Source organism: Formica exsecta, unplaced genomic scaffold, assembly GCF_003651465.1.
Source record: "Formica exsecta isolate Colony F162 unplaced genomic scaffold, ASM365146v1 scaffold62, whole genome shotgun sequence".
Lineage (NCBI taxonomy): Eukaryota > Metazoa > Arthropoda > Insecta > Hymenoptera > Formicidae > Formica > Formica exsecta.
The window spans coordinates 1,311,366-1,337,933 of record NW_021853381.1 but is presented as its reverse complement, the minus strand read 5'-3'; the positions used below and the strand labels follow the sequence as shown (position 1 = coordinate 1,337,933).

The following is a 26,568-nucleotide window of genomic DNA, read 5'->3' as shown; positions in this document are numbered from 1 at the left end:
CCCCCCCCCCCCGCCCCTTTTCACCCTCGATGGCACGCCTCGTTTACGCGGGAAATTCGATATTTTCCGACATGGTATTTGGCGCTCAAATGATGCGCGTGCCAAGTTATCGACGTCGATTTGTCTCTTTGTACCTAACTGGCGGGGGGGGGCTCCGACGTAATTGGAAAGTGTCTTTTTGTTCTTCTGCTCGATTTATTCCTCCCTCCCTGGCATCGCAAAGTTCGTAACCTATCTACCTATCCTCCGTCCCCCGCTCTCCATCTCTCTCCCTCGTATCTCGTTACGCCGTTGCTGCACCTGATTTAAACACTATCGACGCATTCCTACGTAGAACGAATCCGGGGAAACCGAAAAGAGTTCCGTTCCGATTTATCGTGCCCCTCCCCCTCCCCTCCCCCCTCGTGATTGCATTCGCGTTAAAAGCGCCGTTCAAACGAATCAGAGTCGAAGAGAACTATTTCCATCGATATAAAATTCGATGCACTAACGCGAGATAAATCCTTCCCGCGTGGAAAACTGTCGGAGGAGCGCCGAAAAATTTCATCCGAAATCGTTACGATTCGCTCAACAAGTTTCGCAATCATGATTATATTCCATCGATTATATCGAATTTCGCGGAGATAAATAATTGAACGAAGAAATATACGATCGAAGACTTTCGCTTTTACAGATAAAATTTTTATTATCCCCGCGTGTTGACCTCTGCCCGATAAACATGGCAAAATTGCGCGACGCCGAGTTTGGGACGGGGAAGGCGAGGAGGAGGCCCAATAGAATTATCCGCGTCTAGACGAATCTCGTTACGACGAGGCGAACGAAGAACATCGAAAAGAGGCAGCTGGCGATCTTCGATACGCGTGTTAAAAGGTACCTATTGTATGTGATACACGACCCACACGCGCGCGCGTCAAACTGGCGTGTTACAATAGCCGAAACGTCTTCCTTTGTCAGGAGATGTCAAGTTCGCGGTCCGAAAGAGGAGACGCGGTCCGTTCGTTCGTCATCGGCGTCGTTTGAACGGCACACATTATATGTTTGCATATATATATATATATATATACGACGGCCCGTCTTCCAAAGGAATATTGAATTAAGCTTTTCCCGGGAAAATCGACTGTGTGGGTTACCATGGGAACCATAGCCGGCCCCGCGTGTTTCGCTTCTCAACCCGACGCGCGCGCGCGGCCGTGTGCGGATTCGACATCGTTCGAAATCGGAACCGGATCGCCGAACGGCCGACGTTCCGTCAAACATTCCGATATACACGGGTTCGCGGATTTTTTCATTTTTTTTTTTTTTGACCGATGAGACGAACCGCGCACCTTTTTCTCTCTCGCGGTATTTATGCCAGATTGAATTCAATCTGAATTCGAGCTAGATTTCTTTCAGTTTGTAGCCAATCTCTGGGGAGAAAATACAAGTACAAATATATATATATATATATATTGTAATTTATTATAATTACTTTTTGTTTTTATGAAAACGATGATTTATAGACAAATGGCGGAGAAAAAAAGTCTCTTGTGTACTATTTTTTTTTTTTTAATGTAAGTTCTATTATATTCTATTTTTGCTGTTTCGTTTTGCGTACGAGATTTTTTTTTCGGCCCGTCTAATGCACGCCTGACGCTAATACCTCGAGCAAAACAACAAGAGACGCGGGGAGATCGATAGCCGCCGGAGTGACTTGCCAGATTAAGCTCGTTACTCGGTATCGCGAATTATTCTTGCCTGGGCGTTTGCAAACTATCAAGGATCAATACTGCTCGCGCGCATAGTTTAGTCCTAATGCAACTTGCCAGAAGTTTCAGGGGGATGGAGATGGGAGGAGAGAGAAATCAAACCCGTAAAGCCTGTACACCGATACCGCGGAGAGAGAGATGGAGGAAGAGAGAGAGAGAGAGAGAGAGAGAAAGAGGAGGGAGAGGGCACACAGCGTTAATCCGACCATAGAAACTCGAATCCGCCACTCGATATGGAATAAAGCGCGAGCTTTTGTCTCCCGATTCTCGGCACCGCTCGTATAAACGTCGCACCGTTTTGAGACTCGACGTCAACAATCGTTTACCCTTCCACCGTACGTCATCTGGATGAGTGGGTCCGAGGGGGGGAGGAGGGGAGGGGATATTCGACTATCAAACTGAGTTATCCGACTACGGTCGACGATTTTTAATCGGGGGATACAGGGTCGGATGAAAGAAAATCCGCGGAGAATTGCAATTTTTTCGAATCGACCTTTTACATCCCACCCGATCCGCGGATATCGAGTTTTCACATTGTTAACCACCGCGCGTTATCTACATCGTCAAATCGTATCTCCGGCAAATAGAGCTTAGAAGTACATTCGATATCACCGGAGAACATCCAGAATGTAAAATCGATGATGATAAATGATAAAAAAATTACAAGACCGCATTTTTTTAAATATCTTCCTAGATATTTTTTAATACGCGATACAGTTTTGATATCTAAATTATTTCACGTGTAATTTAAAAATATATAGCTAATTTATATATTTATATATACATAATTAATATTAATATCAAATATATATATAGATAATAAATATACAATATAATTCTTTCGTGAAAAGTTGCAGCTACAATAATAATTTTCGTCGACTTTCGGGATACCTGCATCGTTCGAGATGCGCTTCATTTTTCGCGCCTATCGCGATATCGAGTTTCATCACGAGGTACCCTCGATGAATCAAGCGATCGTCGTGGGCTGCGGAAAAGCGGGCTGGATCACTTCCGCCGATCGTCTCTTGCTCACCGGAAATCGGAAAGCCGCGGAGAGAGGAAGACGTTTCTCATTCCTAAGGGATGGAGGAAAGGGGGGGGGGGAGAGGAAGGTTTACCAAGATCGCGGGGGATACCTGTGCCCGAAAGACGGCCGAGGATAGAGGGCAACGCGCGAGTGAGGGTGTCTCGATTTTCCGGAATTCGCGGCGATCGCGAGTCCGGGCACGCGTGGGTTCGCGCGACGCGTTGCATCGCCAATAAAGTTTCGTGGGTTAACGCGGCGCAGGTACGCTCGATCTACTAAGGCCGATAACTCGATTCCCCATCGATCTCGCAAGTAGGAGAAAAAGAGAGAGAGCGAAAGGAAGAGAGAGAGAGAGGGAGAGAGAGGACGGAGAGACACGGTGTCGTTTTCCGCAAAGGGAGCCCGAGCTTCGTCCGAACACGCTTCCGCGGGATTCAATTTGCTATTCTCCCTCCCCCCCCCCTGTTACCGACGACGTCGTTCCTTCCAGTTCCCATCGACCATGACGACGATGCAGCTTCTTCGGGAACAAATGAACGAACGAACGATGCGAAGGCGGTTAGACGCATCCTCGGTAAGCGGGGCTAACGTGAGTCGATAAGATATCGAGGAGTAGTTGTAAAACGGAGCCCTAACACAGTATTGGTCTCCCCTCGGAGGCTTCCGCGAATGGAATTATGAGCTGTGCGATCCGCGTCGCAAGAAGACGAACGCGGCTCTCATACTTGCGCGAGAGCAACGCGAAAATATCGAACGAGCTATGAGTTGGAAGATCGTAAAAAAAAAAAAAAAAAAACAACTGACTGAAACTTCAGATACACACAAAGTGTCCGTAGTTTTTTTGCAGACACATTGTCTGAATTTTCAGACACACTCTTGTGAATTTTTAGAAAGATTACTCTGATGATTAAAACAGATTGTCTGAAATTTCTCTCGGACACCCAGATCTGAATGTTCAGACACCCTTCAATTTTCAGACACGCTCTTCTGAACTTTGAGAAAAACGACTCTGATGATTAAGATAGATTATCTGTGAAATTTCTCCCGGACACCCAGATCTGAAAATTCAGACAAAAACGTGCCTGAATTTTTAGAAAATTTTTTACAGTGAACATAAACGCGTTCTAGATGGAAATGAGTCACTCAAATCCGCCACATTTTAAGATCTTGGGATAAAGCGTTACCAAATCTTTATCAAACACTCGAGAGAAGTAGACTGTTCGGCGCCTCCTGATTCGAGCGAGATATACCGCGGATGTACACGATAATTTTTCAAACTCCTTTTCTCTTCCATTTGTGCGCCCTACTATTGTACTGTATAAATACCATTTTTATCAAGATCGTGCAACAATCGTTCGCGATAAATCATCGCAATTTTCCCGATTGACATATCTTCAGAGCCGATGAATACTCCACTCTGATCGCGGTTAAATCGCGCGAGAGCACCGGACGGGAGGAGGACGGAGGAGGGGGGGGGGAGGGGGGAAAGGATGCCGCGGCGAAAAATGGCGGTGGGAGAGACGCGGTTTGCGGGGGAGTAACGTTAAATCTATCCAGAGAGTGGCTGACGGAGAAATGCGAATTGGGGACGGTGAGAATGCAAGTTTACGCGACGTCACGGCGCGGGTCTTAAGCCGGGCTTCGCGAATCACATATTTTGCGGGCCGGCGAGACGAGGGAGGGGAGGGGGAGGGGGCGACGGGGCGGCGGTGGCTTTTGTGCGACGCGAGAATCGCGCTTGCCGCCACGCCGGTGAATAGGATTTTCGCCGACAATGCCACGACGACTTCGACGACGACGACGACGACGACGACGACGACGACGACGACGACGACGACGACGACGACGACGACGACGACGACGACGACGACGACGACGACGACGACGACGACGACGACGACGACGACGACGACGACGACGACGACGACGACGACGACGACGACGACGACGACGACGACGACGACGACGACGAAACGGGGCGAAACTCGATATCGTTCGCAAAGTCACCGCGCGCGCGAGGCAGAATTTCTGCGAAGAATACGTGCCTGATTCATCGCGCACCCTTTCTCTCTCTCTCTCTCTCTCTCTCTCTCCCTCTCTTTCTCCCTCTCTTTCTCTATCACTCTCCCCCCTCTCTTTCTCCCTCTCTCTATCACTCTATAACTCTATCACTCTATAACACTCTCTCTCTCTCTCTTTCTTCCTCTCTCTCTACCACTCTCTATCACTCGCTCACTCACTCACTCACTCATTCATTCATTCACTCACTCACTCACTCACTCACTCACTCACTCACTCTCTCCCCCTCTCTCTCTCTCTCTCACACACATATTAAAATTATAATCAAAGTTAAAAATATTAAACATATTTAACATTTTACTTTCTGTTATCTCTCTCTTCTTATCTTTTGCTTATTCTTCTTTTTCTTTCATTTTAAATAAAACTTCCTTTTTTCCCTTCCTTTTTTTTCTTCTCTCATTTTCTCTCTCTGTATCTCTATATGTCTCTCCCCTTCCCCCCTTTCACTCTCTCTCTCTCTCTCTCTCTCACGCTCTCTCTCTCTCTCTCTCTCTCACGCTCTCTCTCTCTCTCTCTCTCTCACGCTCACTCTCTCTCTCTTTCTCTTTCTCTTTCTCTCTCTCTCTCTCTCTGTAACTCTCTCTTTCTCTCTCTTTCTCCTAATCTGTCGCGCTTGCCGCGTGTGTTTATGACACACGGTGGATTGAACGCGACGTAAAGGACGCGCGGTCTACATCGGCAGATGTATTCTGCGAATGCGCGTAATTAACTCAAGGATAGACGCGGTTCGGTATAATCGACTATTTGCGACTCGAAATATCGAGTATACCCGCTGATCCCATTGTGCTTCGTCGCGCGCGTTTCTCTCTCTTTCCGTATATATGCGCTTGTACGTGTGTACTAATCTTCGCTGCATGTATACGTACATCCGTTCACGTATCCCTTCCGAATGATCTGACTCGCGTTATCCGATATTATCCGCTTTCGTTTGTCGATAATATCGTCGTCGAACTTCGCGATACACGTAGCGTAAGTACACCGTAAGAGAAACTTCAAAGTGTCTGAAATTAAAGATAATCTGAATTTTTAGACAGGATACTGTCTGAATTTTCAGACGCGCTCTCCTGAAATTTTAGGAAAACGACTCTGATGATTAAGACAGATTGCCTGAAATTTCTCCAGATCTGAAAATTCAGACAAAAATGTGTCTAAATTCTTAGGCAATTTTTTTATAGTGTATCGTGTAGTCGTTGTAATTCTTATTATATATATAAAGGAATCTTTCTCCCCTCTCTCTCTCTCTCTCTCTCTCTCTCTCTCTCTCTAGCGGCGGGGTGATCCTTATTCCACTCGGCGTGTTCGAAAATGACATATCCCGAGGAGCCATTCCTAGTACAGTTCTAAGAGGCAGTCAATAGACACAAGACAATACCGAGGAGCGCATAATCCGAGAATGGTTCCTGTATTTTCAAGTCGGATACAGTCGGGGACAGAGAAGGGACGAAGGTAGGTATTGCGCACGCGACATTATTACTCTGCCTTTATTGCAGATCTCTCGACCTCTTCATATCCCTCTCTATCTCTATCTATCTATCTCTATCTCTCTCTCTCTCTCTCTTATACGTGAGCGCGCCGGTAACGATATTGACGCCAATCTTGCCTCGCTAACCTCTCGTTATCCCTGCTGATTACACTCTTACAACCGCATTCATGATAACATTACACGCCTTAACAATATCCTGGCTGAGTACGATTTTCAATAATGTGTTAGAATATGGTTTTACCGTTTTGAGGATAATCAATAGCTTAAATACCAAATTAGACTCGGGTGATTTGAGCTATTTTCAAATTTCTAATGCTATCTCAAATTAAGACACACACACATTACACAATCTTTTTTTAAATATAATAGATTTGCAACAAATTTCTATTATAAATTCAATAAATATATATATATATATATATGCACCCTAAAAATGCAACGTACCTTTTTGTTCGTTCAAGATTAATCGAGCCACTTTGTCAACGTTATTAGCGGTATCGATCGGCATCAGAGATTTCTCGTTGGCTCTCAAGAAACATTCGCATTCCTCCCTCTTTCGCCGAAGCTCCTGCCTGTAATGATAACAAAAAAAAAAAAACATAAATAAATAAATACAGAGATCCAATGATCGGTCGTTCACTCTGTGTCTGTATCTCCGTCGCTCTCCGTTGCTCCGTCTCGTATCACTCATTAGCCGAGTTTAAGCGAGCTTCTCGCACGAGGCTCTGTATTGTAATTAGCGAAACATTTGCAAGTCATTTACAACGAATGGTGAGAAGGCGCAAGAGCGTTATGAATATTCCGCGTATGTGTCCCGACGCGGCGCTTCGCTGATAGCGCGATACGCACTTTCGGAATAAACACTCGCTCGCCAAACCCCTCGACGGGAGCTTCAAATTACTATCTTCTCGAGTTTCACGAAGTAGACGCAAATACTACAGAGTTTCGCGACTACTAGAGAGAGAGAGAGATATCCTCCTTCGGTGTACACGAAATACATATTCGGTGTATAGCAACCTATACGATAGAATGTTTGACGTGACGTGAGCACTATCAAAGATCATCGCATATATAGGGTGTATCATTTTAAGTGATGCAGCTAAATATCTCTTAAAGTAAAAGAGATTGGAAAAAATGTTTCAGACAAAAGTTGCATGATTTCGAGGGGGTCACATAATAAAAATATGGACTTGACCTTGAATGACCTTAAGAGATATTCAGCTGCATCACTTAAAATGATATACCCTGTATATGTATACGTGTATTCAAAGATCGATGGACTTGAGAGATACCTATATATATGTACGTAGTGGATATTCATAATTGAAAAGCTCCGCGGACAATTGTAAATGTTCATCGGATATGCTTTACTAAAAAAAAAAAAAAAATGCTACCACAGTAAAAACAATATTGCATATATATTTTTAAAATACGCTTGAATAATGAGGAAAAATCTGAATAAAATATAAGAATTTAAAAATATTTATTATATTCTGCGAAAAAAAATGGCAAACGAGCGATTTTTATCGGACTTATACGAAATCTGAAGGACTTTTCGACGCGGACGCGAGAATTATTGTTGAAGAAAACTCGCGAAACTGCAACTTCCCGCTGCGTGTACGTAAATTTCTTGCAAACCGAAAGGAAACAACGATATAAATCGTGGCGAAAGTGCGCACTTTCGTAACAAAAATAAAAAAAGAGAACAACAGAAGAAAAAAAGAATGCAGCGTAGCAGAGAGAGAGGATCGGTTGAAAATTACAATATTAATTTCGATAAAAGAAAGGGGCACGTGATCGTACGCTATTCTCTGCGTCCAAGGATAATTTATTATCTCGATGCCCAGAAAATTATTCCGCTTTTGCGCCAGGGACAATCTTTCGCTACGAATAACACGACTATAATAAATATATGCCTATGATAATGACGGTATAAAATATGTCAATATATCCGCTTAAGACTTGATACTCCGAATAATTAGTGACTTATTGTTATTTCACGATAATATGATTTAGTCTGCAAAAGGACGTCGACAAAGAAATAAGATCGGGTGAGTAGATCAAAATCGTTGGGTAAATCGGGCGAAATATAATTTTAAATGATGAAAAAAAATTAATATCTATTATAACATCATTAAATAAAGATGTTAACGTGAATTCTCGCTATACAAAAAAAAAAAAAAAAAAAAAAACAACTGGTAGCTGTGCTATTTTATCGCTGGAAATCTATTATATTTGCTCCACTTTCTTGTCTCTGTTAAAACCTTTCCCGAATTTTCTCTCTTGTAAAATCTATATATATTCTTCGTTAAAAAAAGAATTCTCTTCCAATATTCTATTCAGTGTTTTAAATATAGAGCACATATATACATATACATATAATATAAAACGGGATAATAAATATGTTTGACGAATATATATTGATGCAAAATTTTTAATCTACGGGAGATGCGGTTTAATAAACTCCGAGAGGGGTTATTTTATTATATTTTTGATTTTTGCTATAAAACTGTTTCCCGCGCGCGCGGGGCGAATGGCGCTGACGAATGGGCACCGATGATATCCGCCCCCAGGCGGGGATCTGGTATCAAATATTATCCATTATTAAACACTACACACAGAGAGCAACAGGCCCGTAGCAGCGCGTCGTCCGTCAATTTTTCAATATTTTTCTGGCTTGGAACGTCAGAGCGCACCGTCACTCATCCCACTATTGTAACGATGTTTGTATCGGGATAAATTCGCGCGTTACCTTTGTGATACACGGGTGCGATATGATACGATATCATTCATTCGCCCGTGCGGATTCCCCGGTGTCGCGTGTCGCATTTTAAGCATATCGCTTCTAGTTAATAATTATAGAAAATATACAATAGGGCTACACGATAGGACATTATCGGGATATGTATTTCTGTAATCGAGCTCTCCAAATTTTTTTAAATTGAATCCATTCGAAATCAAATTAAAAATTAAATGTCATTGCGTGTATTTGTAAAATAATGAAAAAATACTACTAGTAGATCTTGCAAACTATTTTCTTTCGAAGCGGTCACTCGTTCGAGTTACCATTTTTCACGGAGAGAGAGAGAGCCATTGAAATGTCAAAGAAGCGCGCTCTCCGATTTTCCGGCTCATCGCAATGACGTAATATCGGCGATGTTCGGGGGGCTAAATAACGCCGATATACGCCGACGATTTCGGGCGGTATCTATTGTCGGCAAATAAACCGGGGAGAATTTTTTTTTTTTTTCGCATCGCGCGCGGGAAAGAACGGACCGGCGAGGCGCCGGTGTTACATTTTCGCGATTTTTGCGGCCGCCGCAGAATCGCTCCCTCCCCCCCCCCTCCTCTCCTCCCTCTCCCCCTCCGACGATTGTCAAATCTCGACGATGGAGGAGAAACAGCGTAGCTCTGTTATTCCTATAAATTGAATTCGACGCACGTTAAATATTATCGGTTATTAAAAGCGTCGTTCTTTGCACATATATGTGTGTGCGTGTGTGTGTGTGCGCGCACGATCTGTCGATATTTTTCTGCTCCATGAACACTCACTTTGGGAATTTCTGTCTCTCTCTCTCTCTTTCTTTCTCTTTCTCTTTCTGTCTCTTCATCGTCTCCCACCCCTCTCAACCGTCCTGCTTTGCCTGGGTTAATTCCGCGGGGTTACTCGGTAGGGAAGGTCGGCGGTGTCGGTTTCCAGATCATAGCCATGCAATATATAGGATCGAGAGCGACATATCGATCGATGTGGACGGGAGCGGAATAATAATTTGCACTGTTATTGCGAACCTATCGGATGAAATCAAACCGGGGCCGGCGCGCGCGTTCGTCCTCCTGTTCCCTCTTTCCCCGCATCGCTGTGTCCTCTGATACTGGAGCCTGTCTCTGTCTCCCTCTTTCTCTCTTCATCCTTCTCATCGGCTCCTCCTGTTCATTATCGCCACCCTATTCGCTCTTTCGGTCCGACTGCCCTCTCCTTCTACTCTCCTTCCACCACCCGTTCTTTTGAGGGTAGAGTAAATGCTTTTATTGATTCCTTCTCTCTCTTCTTCTCCTATTCTCTCTCCCTCCTTCCTCGTCTTTTTCCGCGCTCCTCTCGCAACGTACACACGTTAGGCGCGCACGCTTTGTTCGACGGATGAGTGGAGCAGCTACGAATATGCGAATGACAAGTGGCAATCGATTGGAGCTCATCGCCATCTCATCGGCGGCGCCCATCTTGTTGACGCTCCGAAAGACGCTTCGCTCGTCGATAGAAAAATACTCTCGACGTATATTTGCCTCACCGTAATGGCTTCATCCTTGTAGACGTAATGGCATTCTCGAGACAACCGCAAGCAAGAGACAATTTCGCATAATCTCGTGCGACGTATTCGACTTCGTTCAATATCCTGATCAAACTATAAATATCATTGTCTTTTTTTGTTAAAATTTAAATAAATCTTTAAAGAAATTTTTCCTCTGAGATTATTCCATTAGAAATTTGTAATACATGTCAATTGTCGCGTGTAATTTTTATTTATAATATTCATCGTGTAATTCACATTTCATATTCACGTAAAGATAGTTTCATATTTTATGCGTAAAAAATTAATAAATAATTAATGAATGTCGCAAATAATTTTATATATAGTTTTGATATTATTCTTGAAAAATCCGTCGGGAAAAGGCAAGATTGCCTACCAAAACTCTGAGCAATCCTGGGTTGACGTGAAGGGAGCACAAGGGTGTACGGTTTACTTGACAAACTTTTTTACCGATAACATAGCCAGCGGGCATTTTAAATAATCCTTCTGGACGCGGATATTAAATTTCTTACCGTGGTTTGCGGTGAGCGTGGCGGATTCCGTGGCAGTCTGTTTAAACGGTACACTTTGTCCGCAAGAACCGGAATTGCTGCAGTATTATATATATATATATACATGTATATATCATGATCCCGTGGCCGTTTAAACTCTAATCGCGAGCTTCGTAAGAAACCCTTAAGGCTAATTGAGGTGACCTTTTTCGACCGATGCATTATTTTACGCTTTGAAAGTTGCGGCGACCACCGATTTCTCGATATCAATCACGTTGAAAACTAGTTTCTTGTGGCTTTGGAGGAGAAAAAAAAGATACAAATTACGCGAAGCAGATATTTGTACGGAGAAAAACGATGGAAAATTTTCATCGAAAAACGAACACGAGCATCAGGAGCCATCAGCGAGAGAGATCACCTAATTAAAGCCGAGTTACCAAAGACTGTTTAAACTTTCGATTGATCCTTTTACGAGTTCCGTCATTAGCGAATTTTGAGGAGCATAAATGTATTAAAAATATTAACAGACGCTCTCAAATAAAATGGCAGAATGAATTGAATTTTAATTTTAATGCGTTGCGACATCAGGCATCGTTCTGAAGAGAGCAATATTCTCGCAAGATTAATCGACGGCACTGATAGTACTGTTGCTCTCCCTTATCGTAATATTAAATGTCACTGGAGGTGAATAGTCATTTTCTCGCTCCTTCGTTTCTTATATGTATAACCAGTGTTCGAACAGTTCACTCTATAACTCGAATTAAATTATTTATCTCTAAAATTACTTTATATCTATTTTACTACAACTGTCAATTAATCGAAATATCCATATAAAATGAATATATTTTATCAACATATTTATAATTTTATGAATATATTTTCATCTACATTCTTAAAAATAGTCTTATCTGTACAAAGTACGACAAAAATTATGATATAACCGTAAAGCAAGTGATCCTTGATGAAAAAAAAAATATGAGAGAGACGAAATTGCAGAATAGAATATTTTCATAAGAAATTATGTCTCCAAAGAAGACGGCTCCAAGATGCTGTGTACACGTTCATTTAGATAAGTGAGATACGCTGGTAGGAGGAGGTTGGGAAAATGAGCCATCTTCTTGAGAATACCCCTTCGCATCTGTATGGATAATGAGGGCAGAACCGGCATTGTAATCGCGAGGTTAAGAGAGGACGTTGCTCATCCACCCTGCGTGCATGTCTGATTCCCTGAGCCCCTCTATTTATCTGATATAGAGAACGTATTCATCTCTCGTGTATACACGCGAGATAAGACGGGGATCAGATTAGATATGTCGCGATGAAAGCGCATATTCGATTTTAATGCACGAGGATATATTTCTATTTATCTCGGGGAATTCTCTCTAATATAGTTGAAACTAAACATGATCTCTACAAAAAGAAAAATACTTGAATATACAGGGTGATTTTAAATAAATGCGAAAAATTTTATGAGATGATCCTTTGTCGAAAATTAAGAAGGGTCTTTCATATAAACATATAATCCCTCCCTGAAGAGTTACTCCTTCAAAAGGGGAGATGAAAACTAGATTTTTATTTCTTTTCTTAAATTTAAAAAAAAATGAAATTTGGTGGAATTTTTGCCTTTTTTATTCTAAAATTCAATTTCTCGTAACTCGAAACCTATGTCATTTAGCACCGTGCTGTGCATAATAACGTTTTTTTTTTTTTGGGATGCTAGTTGCATCCCCTTATAACGATACGGGAAGTTAAAAAAAATATTAATAAGTATCCTTTTTACTGGTGGAAAATGTCCACCAAATTTCATTTTTTTAACTTGTCCAGAATTTGAGAAAAAAAAATAAAAATCTAATTTTTCTCTTTGGAGAAGTGTAACTTCTTAGGGAGAGATATAGAAGTATCATATATGTTTATCTTTCATATAAACATATAATCCCTCCCTGAAGAGTTACTCCTTCAAAAGGGGAGATGAAAACTAGATACTTACTATAGAAACTTAATTTTCGACAAAGAATCATCTCCTAAAATTTTTCACACTTATTTAAAATCACCCTGTATATCTCTGATATCTCTTTCGAAATAGGCTGGTAAAAACAAATCCTTAACAATAATAGCACTATATTATTATCTGTCAAATTTTGTGTGTGACAGAAATTATCTCATCAGATCATGAATTATGAAACGTATTCAAAGTCGGAAAAATTTCTCTCACTATATATGTATATTTCTCCTCTCTCTCTCGACGTTAAATAATATCGCTTGATCGATTTCCCGGTACATTTGTACAAATCGCCTGTTCGAGAGAGAACGATTCTCAGAGAACATTATTTGCGTCGAATCGCTCGATGTCGGTATCAATGTCGAAACGTAGTCCGCAAAAATAATCTAGCCCGGGGCCAGATAGCGTTTGTACAGTAGCATGCGACGTTTCTCTTTCCAGCGTTACGCTCGGATAGAAATATGGTCGATCCGGCAGCTATTTTCTCTGCGGTCCGGCTACATCGATGGGGGGAGGCACGGCCAACAGCCACCTCTCCGGATTTTCTCCCGCTTTTCGCAACGTATCTGCCATCCCCTCTCTCTTCTCCCGCCCCCCTTCGCCGAGATACGATACGAAGATCTACGAAAAGCGCGCGCGCGCCATTAATTACAACGTATCCAATTATTCTTCGTTACGCGGATGATATATCGGCCAACCGATTCCCATTTTATTATATTCGCGTCGAATGCACGATGCGCGAATGTAATCCCCTCCGCTATAACAATTAATATAACAATACTAATGCCGCAACAATGGGCGCGAAAACGAGGAGCGATCTTGCGCGCGGAGAGACGAGTGAAATGTCACGTGCTATGCGAAAAGACTTATGGCAGCGATTCCTGGAAACGCTCGATATAACAGCTGTGGTAATAAATAAACTCGAAGAAATCTTACCAGGGTGTCCAATCAAATTTTGTTTTCTTAATTCCCAGAAATCTTCCTGATCTTTCAGGTATTTTTGTTCAAAATTCCAAGTAATAAAAGAATATTTAAAATTCTAAAAGATCTTTTTGATGTATTTTCTAAAATAAGTTTTTTCATTGTATGCTTTTTAGTGTTAAATTCTAATGACTAAAAATTACAATAAAGAATGTATACTACATATATCCAATATTTTAACAAAATATTGAATATATTGGGTATTCCAGGTCAGGTCAATGAAACTTCAGGATCTTATAGGAAATTGAATTTGGAACAAAAAAGTTCCTAGAAACATAGGTCCGGAAATGCTTCATTAAAAAGTTATAGCTAATAAACTCTCTGTAAGTATAATTAGTTATGATCAGAATTTAAAAATGTGAAAAATGTCTTTACACGCTGTAACTTTCAGAAAATTTGAGATATTGGATTAAATTTTTTTACATGAATAGAGTATTATTAAAGGAGGTTTGATATTGAATTTAGTGAGGATCGATGAAAGAATTCATTTTAATTTTTATTTCGCTCACAAAGCTTCCTCTATGAGGAAGCAAAAATTGAAAAATCCGCATGCTTAAAGCAGCTTAAGCTTTGTAAGATAAAATGATGAGGAAACAATGTGCAAGTTTCTAATTTGCACAACACTACTTGTTATGTTTGCATTTGCAATGTTTACACTACGAATGTAGTGTTTACACAAAAACCATCAAAAGGTGGTTTTTCCAAGTTTCTGCTTTTTTCGTTGTTTGGAGCTTATTTTCTTTTGAACGCCTTATCAGAATTAAATGACATTAATGTAATTTAGTTTGTTATTTAATTATCCATCAGATTTATTTCGTTACTTTTTTCAAATGAATGAAGGAATTTGGAGTTATTTTCAAAAATCATCAAAAAACGTGATTTTTTCGAAGTTTATTAGCTATAACTTTTTAACGAAACCGTTTCCGGACCTATGTTCATAGAAACTTTTTTGTTCCAAAGTCAATTTCCTATATGATCCCGAAATTTCATTAACCTGACCTGGAACATCCTGTATTTAAAGAGATATATATAACAGAGATAGATATATATTTATAATATATTTTAAACACATAATTCACTTGAACTTACCGACTGCTTACAATATAAGAGCAAAATTATCAAAGAATTTAAAAAAAAATTCTTCGGGTCCGGATAAAATTCCACGAGGATTCCCTGATTTCTCCAGGTACAAAAGAAATCCCTGAGAATTCCAAGTTTCCCATGTTTTTCCAGGACATCCTGCTTACGTTTTTGTTTTTCGTTTAGCGAAAAGTTTTTAGGATTCTTCCTTTCCTTATTCACATCTTCCTCCTCACCATGATCCTATGCAGAGTTATCGAGATACCTCTCACGTATTCACATTATTTTCCACGATATCCTGTGGATTTGGGTCGAAACCGAAGCGGCGCCACCGCGAACTTGTTAATTGCGGAGGGTTGTCTGATCAACGGACATAATGTCGAGTCATTGGGATGCACACGGCGGTGCTAGACGGTAGTCTAGCCGCGTCGGCGACGTCGAAACAAGACCACTTCACAGCCGTGACTAAGCAAAGCAAGAGAATCGAGGTGGGGTTACGTCGATTACTTCATTAATTAGCCTAGCCAAAGGTGCCCTCGATCTTTCTCTCTCTCTCTTCCTCTCTCTCTCTCTCTTCCTCTCTCTCTACGCTCGAATTCGCATCGACGGCTAATCCACTCCCGTGAGATTGCGCCGACGCCCATAGAGCTTCCGTTTTTTGCCGGGAAACGCGACGCGTCACCTTGCCACGTGGGGATCTTCTTGTCGGGACAGGTTTTGGAGAAAATGTTTTGCGATGCCCGGTGGATATCGGTTTTTCCCGTGATCGTTCACCGATGCACTCAGTTCAATATATATATTCAATATATAATTTTTTGATATAAATTAACATATTTAATTCATATAAAATCATATTTTTATTCTTTTGCTTCCTTATAGAGGAAGCTTTGTTTTCGTGACAAAATTTTTTTTTCGAGTTTTTTATGCCAATGTGCTCAGAATGTTCGAAAACATCGAAAAATCATATTCCTAATAAATGTATGTATATGTATGTATGTATGTATGTATGTATGTACGCGATATATTGTACAGTCTCTAACTTCCGCAATTTTTGAGATACCTAGTTAAAATTTTTTATATGGATAGAATATTATTAAAGGATGGTTGATATTGAATTTGGTAAGAATCGGAGAAAAAGTTCATTTTTTATAAAACTTTAAATTTTTAAGGAATGACTGTACACGTTGTAACTTTCGCAAATTTTGAGATATCGGGTTAAATTTTTTTACATGGATAGATTATTAATTAAGGATGGTTGGTATTGAATTTGGTGAGAATCGGTGAAAGGGTCCATTTTTTATAAAATTTTGAATTTTTTGAGAAATGGCTGTACACATCTTAACTTTCGCAAATTTTAAGATATCGAGTTAAATTTTTTACCATAAATAAAGTAGTATTAAAGGATGGTTGGCATTGAATTTAGTGAGGATCAGTGAAAGAATTCATTTTTTATAAAATTTTAAATTTTTTGAGAAATGTCTATACATGTCCTAACTTTCGCAAGTTTTGAGATATCTTCCTCTATGAGGAAGCCAAAATTTAAAAATCCGCTTGCTTTAAGAAGCTTAAGCTTTGTGAGATAAAATGATGAGGAAGCAATGCGCAAGTTTCTAATTTGCACAATTTTCTGCTTGTTTTTTTTTTGTTCAAAAAGTTTTACATCAGTAAACGAATGATATTTAATGTCTATCCTCAATTTGTCGTTAAAAGACACATACGCTATAATCCTTTAAATGTCTCTCTCTCTCTCTCTCTCTCTCTCTCTCTCTTAAACGTCCTTTAACTATCTTTTTAACGTGTCTCGCATTTTCGATTGCGAAACTAATCTCTAAAATTAATAAAAATCGCCATTGTCGCTCTATTTCTCCACGACACGGATCGTGATTCGCAAGTTTGAGACATTTAACGGATTTAAAGCTTTCGCGGCAGGATTAAAGGTTACCCAAGGTTTAAGGGTCAAACGATGGGGGGAGCCGAGTTCCACCCTGCTAGCATTAATTCAACACGACTATCTTGGATAGTCTGCGACGCCGCGTACTAGCGTTTTTTTTTTTATTTTTGTAAAATCCCCGAGCAATAAATCTAATGCGTTTTTACGCTTTAGCTGCCCGCTTAATAAATTGTATCCTCGTAACGACGACGAGAATCTTTCCGTCATCTCGAGCACGAAAGCGTTCCACGGAGCTCTTCGCCATCTCTTCCTCCATCCGCTCCCTCTTTATTTCGATAATTAAATCTCTTTTCTGCATTGTCCGCGATCAAAGCCCAAGGCGTTTCTCTCGCCTATCGAAGGAATAATAAAACACTGGAGGGAGAACTTTTAATTTATATAATTTACGAAAAAATAAAGTCAAGAGACAGTTACTTGATAAAATAGTGACATCCGTTCGTGATTATCCATTTGACAATATAATTGCGAATAATTGCATATACATTAATCCTGTACAAATATCTTTAGCAAGACTTCTCGCTACGAAAATGTATATATTCAGATGTAAAAAAAATTCTTAATTATTTTTCCTATAGTCTGTCTCCTTCTATATTATAAATACTCTATTCTAAATAAGAGAAATGCAGCGAGATTAATAATATCTGCTAACAGCTTAATATAAAAAAAGAATGAGAAAAGAAAAAGTTTATCATATTTTTAAAATAATTTAGCAAAGTTTATAAGAAGGAATTTTTTAAAATGCTTTCGGAGTCTTTTTGTATTAATCTTTGAACGCGGTCTTTGAATAAAAGGTTTTGTTTTTCGAGACCATCTCACCATTCCAAATGGAAAATATCAAATAAGATTACACAATAATAAATTCTTCATACTTAAGGATGTATGTGTCATATGTCAAAACATTAACAAAAGCATGAAAATTTCGTAGACTGTTTTACTATTTTTTCTGAGTATCTGTGCAAAACCTGAGCACAATTCTCTTAACGGTTTGGATATTATTTATGTTTAAAGTTTGTATTGATTGTTAAGGAAAATCGCGTATTGTAGCACTTACTGACAAATTTGACAAGAAAAAAGCATTGCCAACGAAATAAAAATTTTTGCATATATTAAGAAAACTCTAATAAATATTTATGCAAAACTTGATTTAGATCTACTTACTTGTTTATAAGTTATTTACTAAAAATTGTAGAAAAATATTATCTGTTTCTCTCTCTCTCTCTTTCTGCAAATTACTCGTTTTTTTTTGTTTCTTGTAGTTGATTTCAGGGGATATTCACGATTAAAAGTTTTTGTCATAAGTTAGGAAAAATATTAATTACAACTATTTTCTTTTATAAACCATTACTTTGTGATACTTTAATTCTTTTTATAATTCGGATTTATTTATTTGATTTTTTAAACAATATAAACGTAATAAATATGTTTTTTTTTTTTTTAATTTTGACAGTTTTTAACTACTATTGTACAGCCAAAACATCTTTAACATGACGGACAAAATTTCGCGGATGCGAAACATTCCTCCAGATTTCCCTGCGTGTATGTTTATCCCGATAATCGTGTCGTGTCGCCCATCGTGTCGCTTATCCTACGAACACCGCCGTAATCTGGATCAAAACCCTTGCAGGAACCATGCCACAGACCGGGCTCGAGGAGCAATTCTTCTTGCCGAAGTGACGGGCGAACGTACGAGATTTTCTCGCTCGGCTCGTGTTCTCGCCTTCTCTCCCCTCTCCCCTCCACCCCCGATCGTGTTCAACATCTGCCTCTTTCTCTCCGAGCGAGAGAACTCGGGTCCGGTCAGGAATCCCGAGGAAAAACCAGGTTCATTGCGACCGGTGGCTCGTATCCACGATTTATCCAGTCGCGGATTGCCTCCGCGAGAAGATCGGGGGCCGATCTAATTTCGCACGACTCCGACGAGAAAGCTCAGAGAGGGGGGGAGGGGGGGCTTCCATCTCCAGCTGATGGCTCGATCTCGTATCTGGTCAATCTCTATCCTTCTCTTTTAGATCCGAGAGTGCGAGTTCCGTCCGGCAGATTTTTCAACCGTTGAGTGTGAAAAACGCGAAAGGAGAAATCTAGAAATTTTTCTTCGAATATTTTTTTCAACAACGATGGCGTTTTTTTCCCGATTTTACTTGTTTTAAGAATCGCGCTAAATTCGATCATATCAATCTGATTCTTTTTTTTTTTTTTTCAATTTATCATTTGTTTGATAATTTAAATGTAAATAATTACAACAATATTTTTGGATCATATCGATCTAATTTTTTCAATTTATCATTTACTTGACATTTTAATTGTAAATAATTACAACGATATTTTTGAACTTAAAGATGTGTTGCACCGATGAGAATACGTTTGTATCTCTCTTTGACGAGAGAGAACACATTATCTTACGCATCGCTTTGCTCGATTTAAATTCAACGCGGCGCATTTCGTCTATGAGAAGAGGGTTTCCCTCTTTCCGTTTTAACTTTCAACTCACCTTCTTGCGGCTCTTAACTATGGCATTCGGATAAAAACGAGCGAGGCATAAAAATGGCTATAAAATGATATTTGATACGGGTCCGTGGAATTCTGCCTTCGCTTTCCCTCTGCCTTTGTTCTCGCGAAATATTTCCCTCGCAATTACACTCGCATAAAACGCAATGATTATTATCTCGTGATAAAGCAAACGTGTTTCCCCGACGTGTCATCCTTGCAAACATTATTTTGCAATGTGACCGAGCGATGCGGCGGCGTCCCTTCCCTTCGCAAAATATCATTTATTTTGTTTACGGGAGCGATTCGCGTAAAAATCCGCATATTTTGCGGCAGAGGAAGAGCGAGCGAGAGAGAGAGAGAGAGAGAGAAAAGATAGAACACATCGTTTCACAACCAGACATTGCAATCTCTCTGTGAGAATAACCCCATAATTTCTATCGTTACATACCACGAGTATATTATATGCGTTTTCTCTCCATATATCGCATTTTCTATTCATATATATTTTTAATTCATATATATTTTTATATATATAAATAAATTAATATAAATAAATATATATTATAAAATATATATATATTTTTTAAGAAAACGCACGATTGAACATAATCGGCAAAAATATCCAATCGCTAATGTGCATTCCAGCTTTCTAATGATTCACCCGCGCGTTTGAGAATTCCGAATGACCGTCGATAATTGTAGTAATTATAATTAGAACGTACCTCCATATACTAGCGAAACACATAACGCCGTTTGCAATACGGGACGGATACCGAGTGGATCGGTAAAATCCATTTGGCGTAATCCGTCATGTCTGCATTTATCCGTCATTAATTCAGTTGCGATTTTAATTGACAGAACAGCTACTCCGCTCGCTCGCTCCCTCACTCGCTCGCTCGCTCGCTCTCGGTTTGCATATTGTTTATATTATCGATTCTGCACAACATCCGTTGACCATCGACCACGTGATAAGCGCGGCTTACCCGTGTCTATGTGAATGATGCAATGATAACTATGCTTGTCTGTATCGATAAGCCGAGGAATGCATATCGTTAAAGCAAAACTGAAATTTCGGAAACTCCACCAGATAGCATCGAACACTCAAAAAAATGTCTTGCTGATATAGGTAGATTTCTAGGTGTCACAACAAAAATTTATCGCTATTTTTTGTATCTGTTAGAATATTGTCTGTTACATATAGAATTTATAGCAGCAATATTCTAATAATATCTTCTAGAAAATTTAGGTCCCATTGCCAAATGTTAATCACTGCATTGGATAAATATGAGTTTCGATACTACAGCTAGAACGATCTTTGTGAGAAATATAACTGCCAATTATAACTGCAGCATCGAAAAATTGAGAGAAATTGTTTAAAAGAGCTAGATAGATTGGGCGCGTTATACAAATATGTTAGACGTGAGGATTATATATTCATTTGTTTCTTGCCGCTAATTTTTTCTGTGTACCACAGCCAAACTTTATAACAAGTATGATTGGCCTTAACATGGATAGGCGCCACAGAAAAACATTCTTTCTAAATTTCACAAACAGTTCAGATATAAATTCTGTCTCTGTCACTTAGATTGATTAAATGCGAAACATATGCGATATCACAGTATTTGCTAATCATTTATGTACCTCAGTTAATTTTGCGCACCCAGAAAATTTTTGCTGTAGTTGCAATACCACTTTTTTGAGTGAATTATAACGTGATCATGCAGAAACAATATATGAAAAATGCAAAGCTTTTTTTCAAGCTTTAAAGAATCTTTCAGAGATTTTACAATATCTAATATCTATCATTTTATTTAATCATTCTTTTTAATCAAAAATTTCTCCTCTTAAATAATATTTAAAGCCTTAATAATATTTAAAACCTTATGCTATCCTTCGATAATACCCAATTAAAATTTATTATTCTTCTGTTATATTCTTCTGTTGTTTAAATTTTTGAAGATTTTTATTAAAAGATCGTGTTGTAAAGTTAATATGAAAAGACTCCGAAAATGTTAAAAAGAAATTCCTTCTGTGTAAACTTTGCTAAATTATTTAGAAAAGATAACAAACTTTCTTCTTTTTCATTATTTTTTTATAGCTATTAGCAGATATTATTAATCCCGCTGATTTTTATCGAAAGTAGAGAAAATTACCCTCGTTGTTATTTGGCCGTGGGGAATTTTATGATATTTTCCTCTGGTGTATAATGGTGGTTTAACCCGCAACAGTACCTCGCACGCGCATCACGTACGGGGTGTTGCAAATATTTAGTACGTGATAGCTAATCAGCTGATTCGTATCTTTTTCCGATTCGAGATACAACATGAAGACGAGTTAAGGATGTTTTGGCTGTATAATAGTAACAAAAAACTGTCAAAATTAAAACAAAAACATATTTCTTACGTTTATATTGTTTAAAAAAACAAATAAATAAATTTGGATTATAAAAAAAATTAAAGTATCACAAAATAATATGGTTTTTAACGTCTTCGTAAAAGAAAATAGTTGTAATTAATATTTTTCTTAATTTATGAGAAATGTTTCACCGAAAGAAATGACGCAATTATAAGATTCGATAAATTTCTTTTCCTCTTTACCGTGGGAATTCTCGTGATAAAGATGCAACATTCCTCGTGTAACAAATGTCAATGTCGAATAATTCTCATGCTTACGATCGTTTGTCATTCTTGAAAATTCGAGTAGCAAGTAGTTTGTTAACACATGAGAGATTAATGTACGTATCAACAGTGACATCGAGTCTTACGATCTTTGTAAATTCATCTCGCGCGATTTTCGAAAGTCTCAAATCTCTTCTTATCAGGCCCAGTATATCAAAACAAGCAAAACTTAAAAAAAAAAAAAAAAATCGCGATTAAATCTTCCATCGCTAATTTTAAGTAACTCTCCTTTCGCATAAAGTTAATGGACGCTTAAACATTTAAATCTCACTCGCGACGCTTAATCTCCGCCCGGTATCGGTCGAGCAGCCCGACCTCAAAAGCGCCGCATTAAATGTTTATTGTTCATCTACTCAAAGTAACGCTCATGTAGCCGTACGGCTGGTTTCACGAGGTTAACCCTAGCGGCGGTTACCGCAGAGAGAGGATAGACTAAAACCGGAGTCTAGTTTCGTTCACCGTCGACGTCCCGGTAAGTGCCCATCCCTTCTGAATATTTTAGGAAGTATACGCGCGCGTATACCCTCTCTTTGCCCCTTCCTCTCCCTCCCGCTCCCCTTCCCTCTCCCCGCTATATTATATCGGGGCTCGAAGCTGTCGGTGGACCCGGACGGGCGTACGCCCGGGCTCATACATATCCGCGATTAAATTCATCGAATGTATGCGGAAAACTCGCTTTTTCGCGAGCGCGCGAAAATTATAGATAACAGCCGGAAGCGGCCGCCGTGAAAACGAAAGAGCGCGTATCGTAAATCCCGTATGGAAAAAAAAAAAAAAAAAAATCGCGGTCTGTTCGTGAAATTTGACGAGATGCACAATCGCAAAATCGGTTTCGAAAATTAGCGGACTTCTTTCAAGAGAAGCGGCGTCGTTTATAACTTCATTGTTAGCTTAAGAAAACGCGCAGGTATTATTTTAGAATCGAATTTCTCGAACAGGGTGTCTCTACTCAAATCTTGTAAATAAAAATTCCCTGAAAATTCTCTGATCTCTTCCAAGTATTTCCATTCAAAATTCCAGGTAAAGAGAATATTTTAGATTTTTTTGATCAATTTTCTAAAATAAGTTTTTTTATTGTATGCGTTTTCTAAAGTTTTTCACTCATACGAAGAAAAAACACAGAGCTGTTTAAGTCTTAAATATCAGATTTGCAAATGTACTGAAAAAAAAAAACTAAACAGCTTTCGTAAGATAAATATTTTTCACTTGCACAACATTCTCATTTTTTTATAACTAAAACTCACAATAAAAAAATATTTATTGCATATTTAATATTTTGTTAAAACATTTAATATATAAACAGAGAGATAGATATATATTCATAATATATTTTAAACATATAATTTACAACTTGGTTTTTTACCTATACGAGCAAAATTATCAAAAAGAGAATTAAAAAAAAAAAAATTTCCCGATCCCCAATCAAATTTCAAGAGAATTCCTTGATTTTTCCAGATATAAAAGAAATTCCTGAGAATATTCCAAGTTTCCCATATTTTTTCAGGTAGTAGACACCCTGTTGAAGCATTTTTTAAACAATTTTGTAGCCATGATTTCAACGTTTCCTTTATTATTACTATGCACAGACGGGCTGTTTTCGCACTCAAAATCGAGGTTTCATTGAGATGCGAATACTTACATCGATTTATCCGGCAAGTCGTACTCGGCGGCCAGTCGCAGATCATCCAACGCGAAATGGTGTTCCTTGAGAGCCATAAAGATCTCGGCTCTCCCCAAGAGCGCCAGGGGCAATGACATGCCCTGATCGACCGTCTTGCTCTTATCTGAAACATATGTCGTCGATATCGTGTTATTTGGGAAAATATTGCTATCCAGCCTCGAGCTCTCTCTCTCTCTCTCTCTCTCTCTTTCGCTTTCTCTCGCTTTCTCTCTCTCTCCCTTTCTCTCTCTCTCTGTACATCGATTACCGTCGAACGAACAATTTATCGACACAAAGCCAATGAAGCCATGAAAATGCGGAAGTCTTTCGATCGATTGATGCATGTTGGCAGGATGCGAGAACAGAAGCAGAACTTGAGCGAACTATTTATTCTAGTTGTGCATCTGGCGCGGTGCCTACGATCGACTCGCCAACATGTATTTTAGAAATCTGTGTAATTTATAGAAATTTTAATTTTAGAAAAGATTAAGCACGTAAATATACCGGTAAATATTGTTGCTAATAAATATCGTTGCTTTAATATATTTAAATTAATTAATAATTAGCAATTAAATTAAGCAATTAACAATTAAATCAAGTATAAATATATATAGTATTTATATATCACATATTATACTATAATAAATAATAATTATATGTACATGATAATTAAATGCATTGCGTTCTAATTAGCGAAATAATACAATTGTATTATTTCATACAAAACTATGTATAGATTCGCTAATCGTTCGCTAATGATTCGTCCGAATAATTACTTTTAATCCACACAGTAAGACGCCAATTATTCCGAGTAATAAAATATGTTATTCGCACAAAACTATTGAAGAAAAAAAAATGTAAACGAAGTATCGAACAATATAATAAAAATAATATACAGGGTGTTTTAGATCAAGTCAATGAAACTTCAGGGTTTTATAGGAAATTGAATTTGGAACCAAAAAGTTTCGATAAACATAGGTATATAAACATAGGTAATAAACTCTCTGTAAGTAATTAATTATGATCAAAATTTAATAAGAACATTTTTACGTTTGCATTTGCAATGTTTACACTATAGTGTTTACGCAAAGACCATCGAAAGGTGGTTTTTTCAAGTTTTCAGCCTTTTTCGTTGTTTTGAGCTTATTTTCTTTTGAACATCTTATCAGAATTAAATGAAATTGGTGTAATTTAGTTTGTTATTTAATTACCCATCACATTTATTTCGTTACTTTTTTCAAATGATTGAAGGGGTTTGAAGTTATTTATAAAAATCCTCAAAAAAAAAAACGTGATTTTTCGAAGTTTATTAGCTATAACTTTTTAACGAAGCGTTTCTGGACCTATGTTTATCGAAACTTTTTTGTTCCAAATTCAATTTCCCGAAGTTTCATTGACTTAGAGCACTCTGTGTATATATAATTTGAATTTAAAAAAATGACAAATTCTGATGTTTACACATTCGGATATCGATCATCGGAGACAATCGCTACTCGGATAATTGGCGTTCCACTGGCATTTGTGAGCGACCTAGTTGAGGTGCACGCAGGACGGCCTGACTGAACAGCAAAAGAGCCTTGTCGTATTGGCCGATGGCTGCGAGCTGGTATCCCTCGAGTCGTCTGCGTTTAGAAATGTCGGCGTCCTTGTCCCTGTAAAGGGGCTTCACCCTCGAGAGCGTGTCGACCACGACGTCCCGTATCTTCGCATCCGCAAAGATCGCCTTCACCCGACCCGCGTCGTCGTCGATTCGGCCGAATATCTCGGATGTCCAGGTCGCGCCCGCGGTCCGCATCACGGACTCGCTGAAATCGTGGAAGAAGCCCCTCTTGCTGGAGCGCAGGGTCTCCGACGAGCAGAGAGTTCTGTAAAATTCATCGCGATCCTGCATTCCGGGGCGTTCGAGAAGACGCTCGCGCGTTTCCACCCCCGACGACGCAGCCGCCACCCCTTTGTGCTACGCCTGCCTCCTCTTCCTCCTTCGCTTCTCCTCGAGCTCCGTTAACAAGACCCTCTGTGTATGTATGCGAGCGAATCGCCTTTGGGCGACACTGAAATACGTTCCGTCCGTTTTTATATCGCGGATTAGTATACCCTCTTGTTACGATTGCACTGCTCGGTGACACTTTCTCTTCTCTCTCTCTTTTTCTCCCTTTTGTGTATTTCGCTTTATTTAAGCGCAGAGTTATTTCCCGTTATTATTGCCTTCTTTAATCTGTCCTCTTGCATTTATACACGTCTTGAAAGGAAAACTTATCTTCCAAAGATTCTTATGTTAATTTTTATCTCTCGCAATTATTACGCTCTTACTCAGTAGATATTCACTCACAGTCTTCTTAATATTCTTAGCTAATTATATTTTGATTGAACCTTCTCTCGCATATTTTTACTTGCGTAAGAGAGTCACTCACAGTCTTCTTAATATTCTTAGCTAATTATATTTTGATTAAACCTTCTCTCGCATATTTTTACTTGCGTAAGAAAGAGAGAGAGAGAGAGAGAGAGATCCTCCTGGAATACACTATTTCTCCCAATTTCCGTATATACGCTACAAGTGTACCGACGACTAGAAGTCTGCCTCGTTACTCCCAAGGTTGCAT

The 26,568-nt window shown here is 39.1% G+C and overlaps 1 protein-coding gene across 1 annotated transcript in view; it reads right to left on the bottom strand.

The window, feature by feature from the left end:
• The window catches only part of LOC115242743 (SET and MYND domain-containing protein 4-like), a 39,572-nt gene extending 13,218 nt beyond the window's left edge, over nucleotides 1–26,354 (bottom strand). Inside the window, exons 1-3 of the mRNA XM_029819266.1 lie at nucleotides 25,499–26,354; nucleotides 23,948–24,092; nucleotides 6,779–6,906 (exon numbers count right to left, since the gene is read on the bottom strand). Coding sequence (XP_029675126.1) covers nucleotides 6,779–6,906; nucleotides 23,948–24,092; nucleotides 25,499–25,859 — 634 coding nt within the window. The 5' untranslated portion in view covers nucleotides 25,860–26,354. The remainder of the gene's footprint in view (nucleotides 1–6,778; nucleotides 6,907–23,947; nucleotides 24,093–25,498) is intronic.
• Between the last annotated feature and the right edge of the window lie 214 nt (nucleotides 26,355–26,568).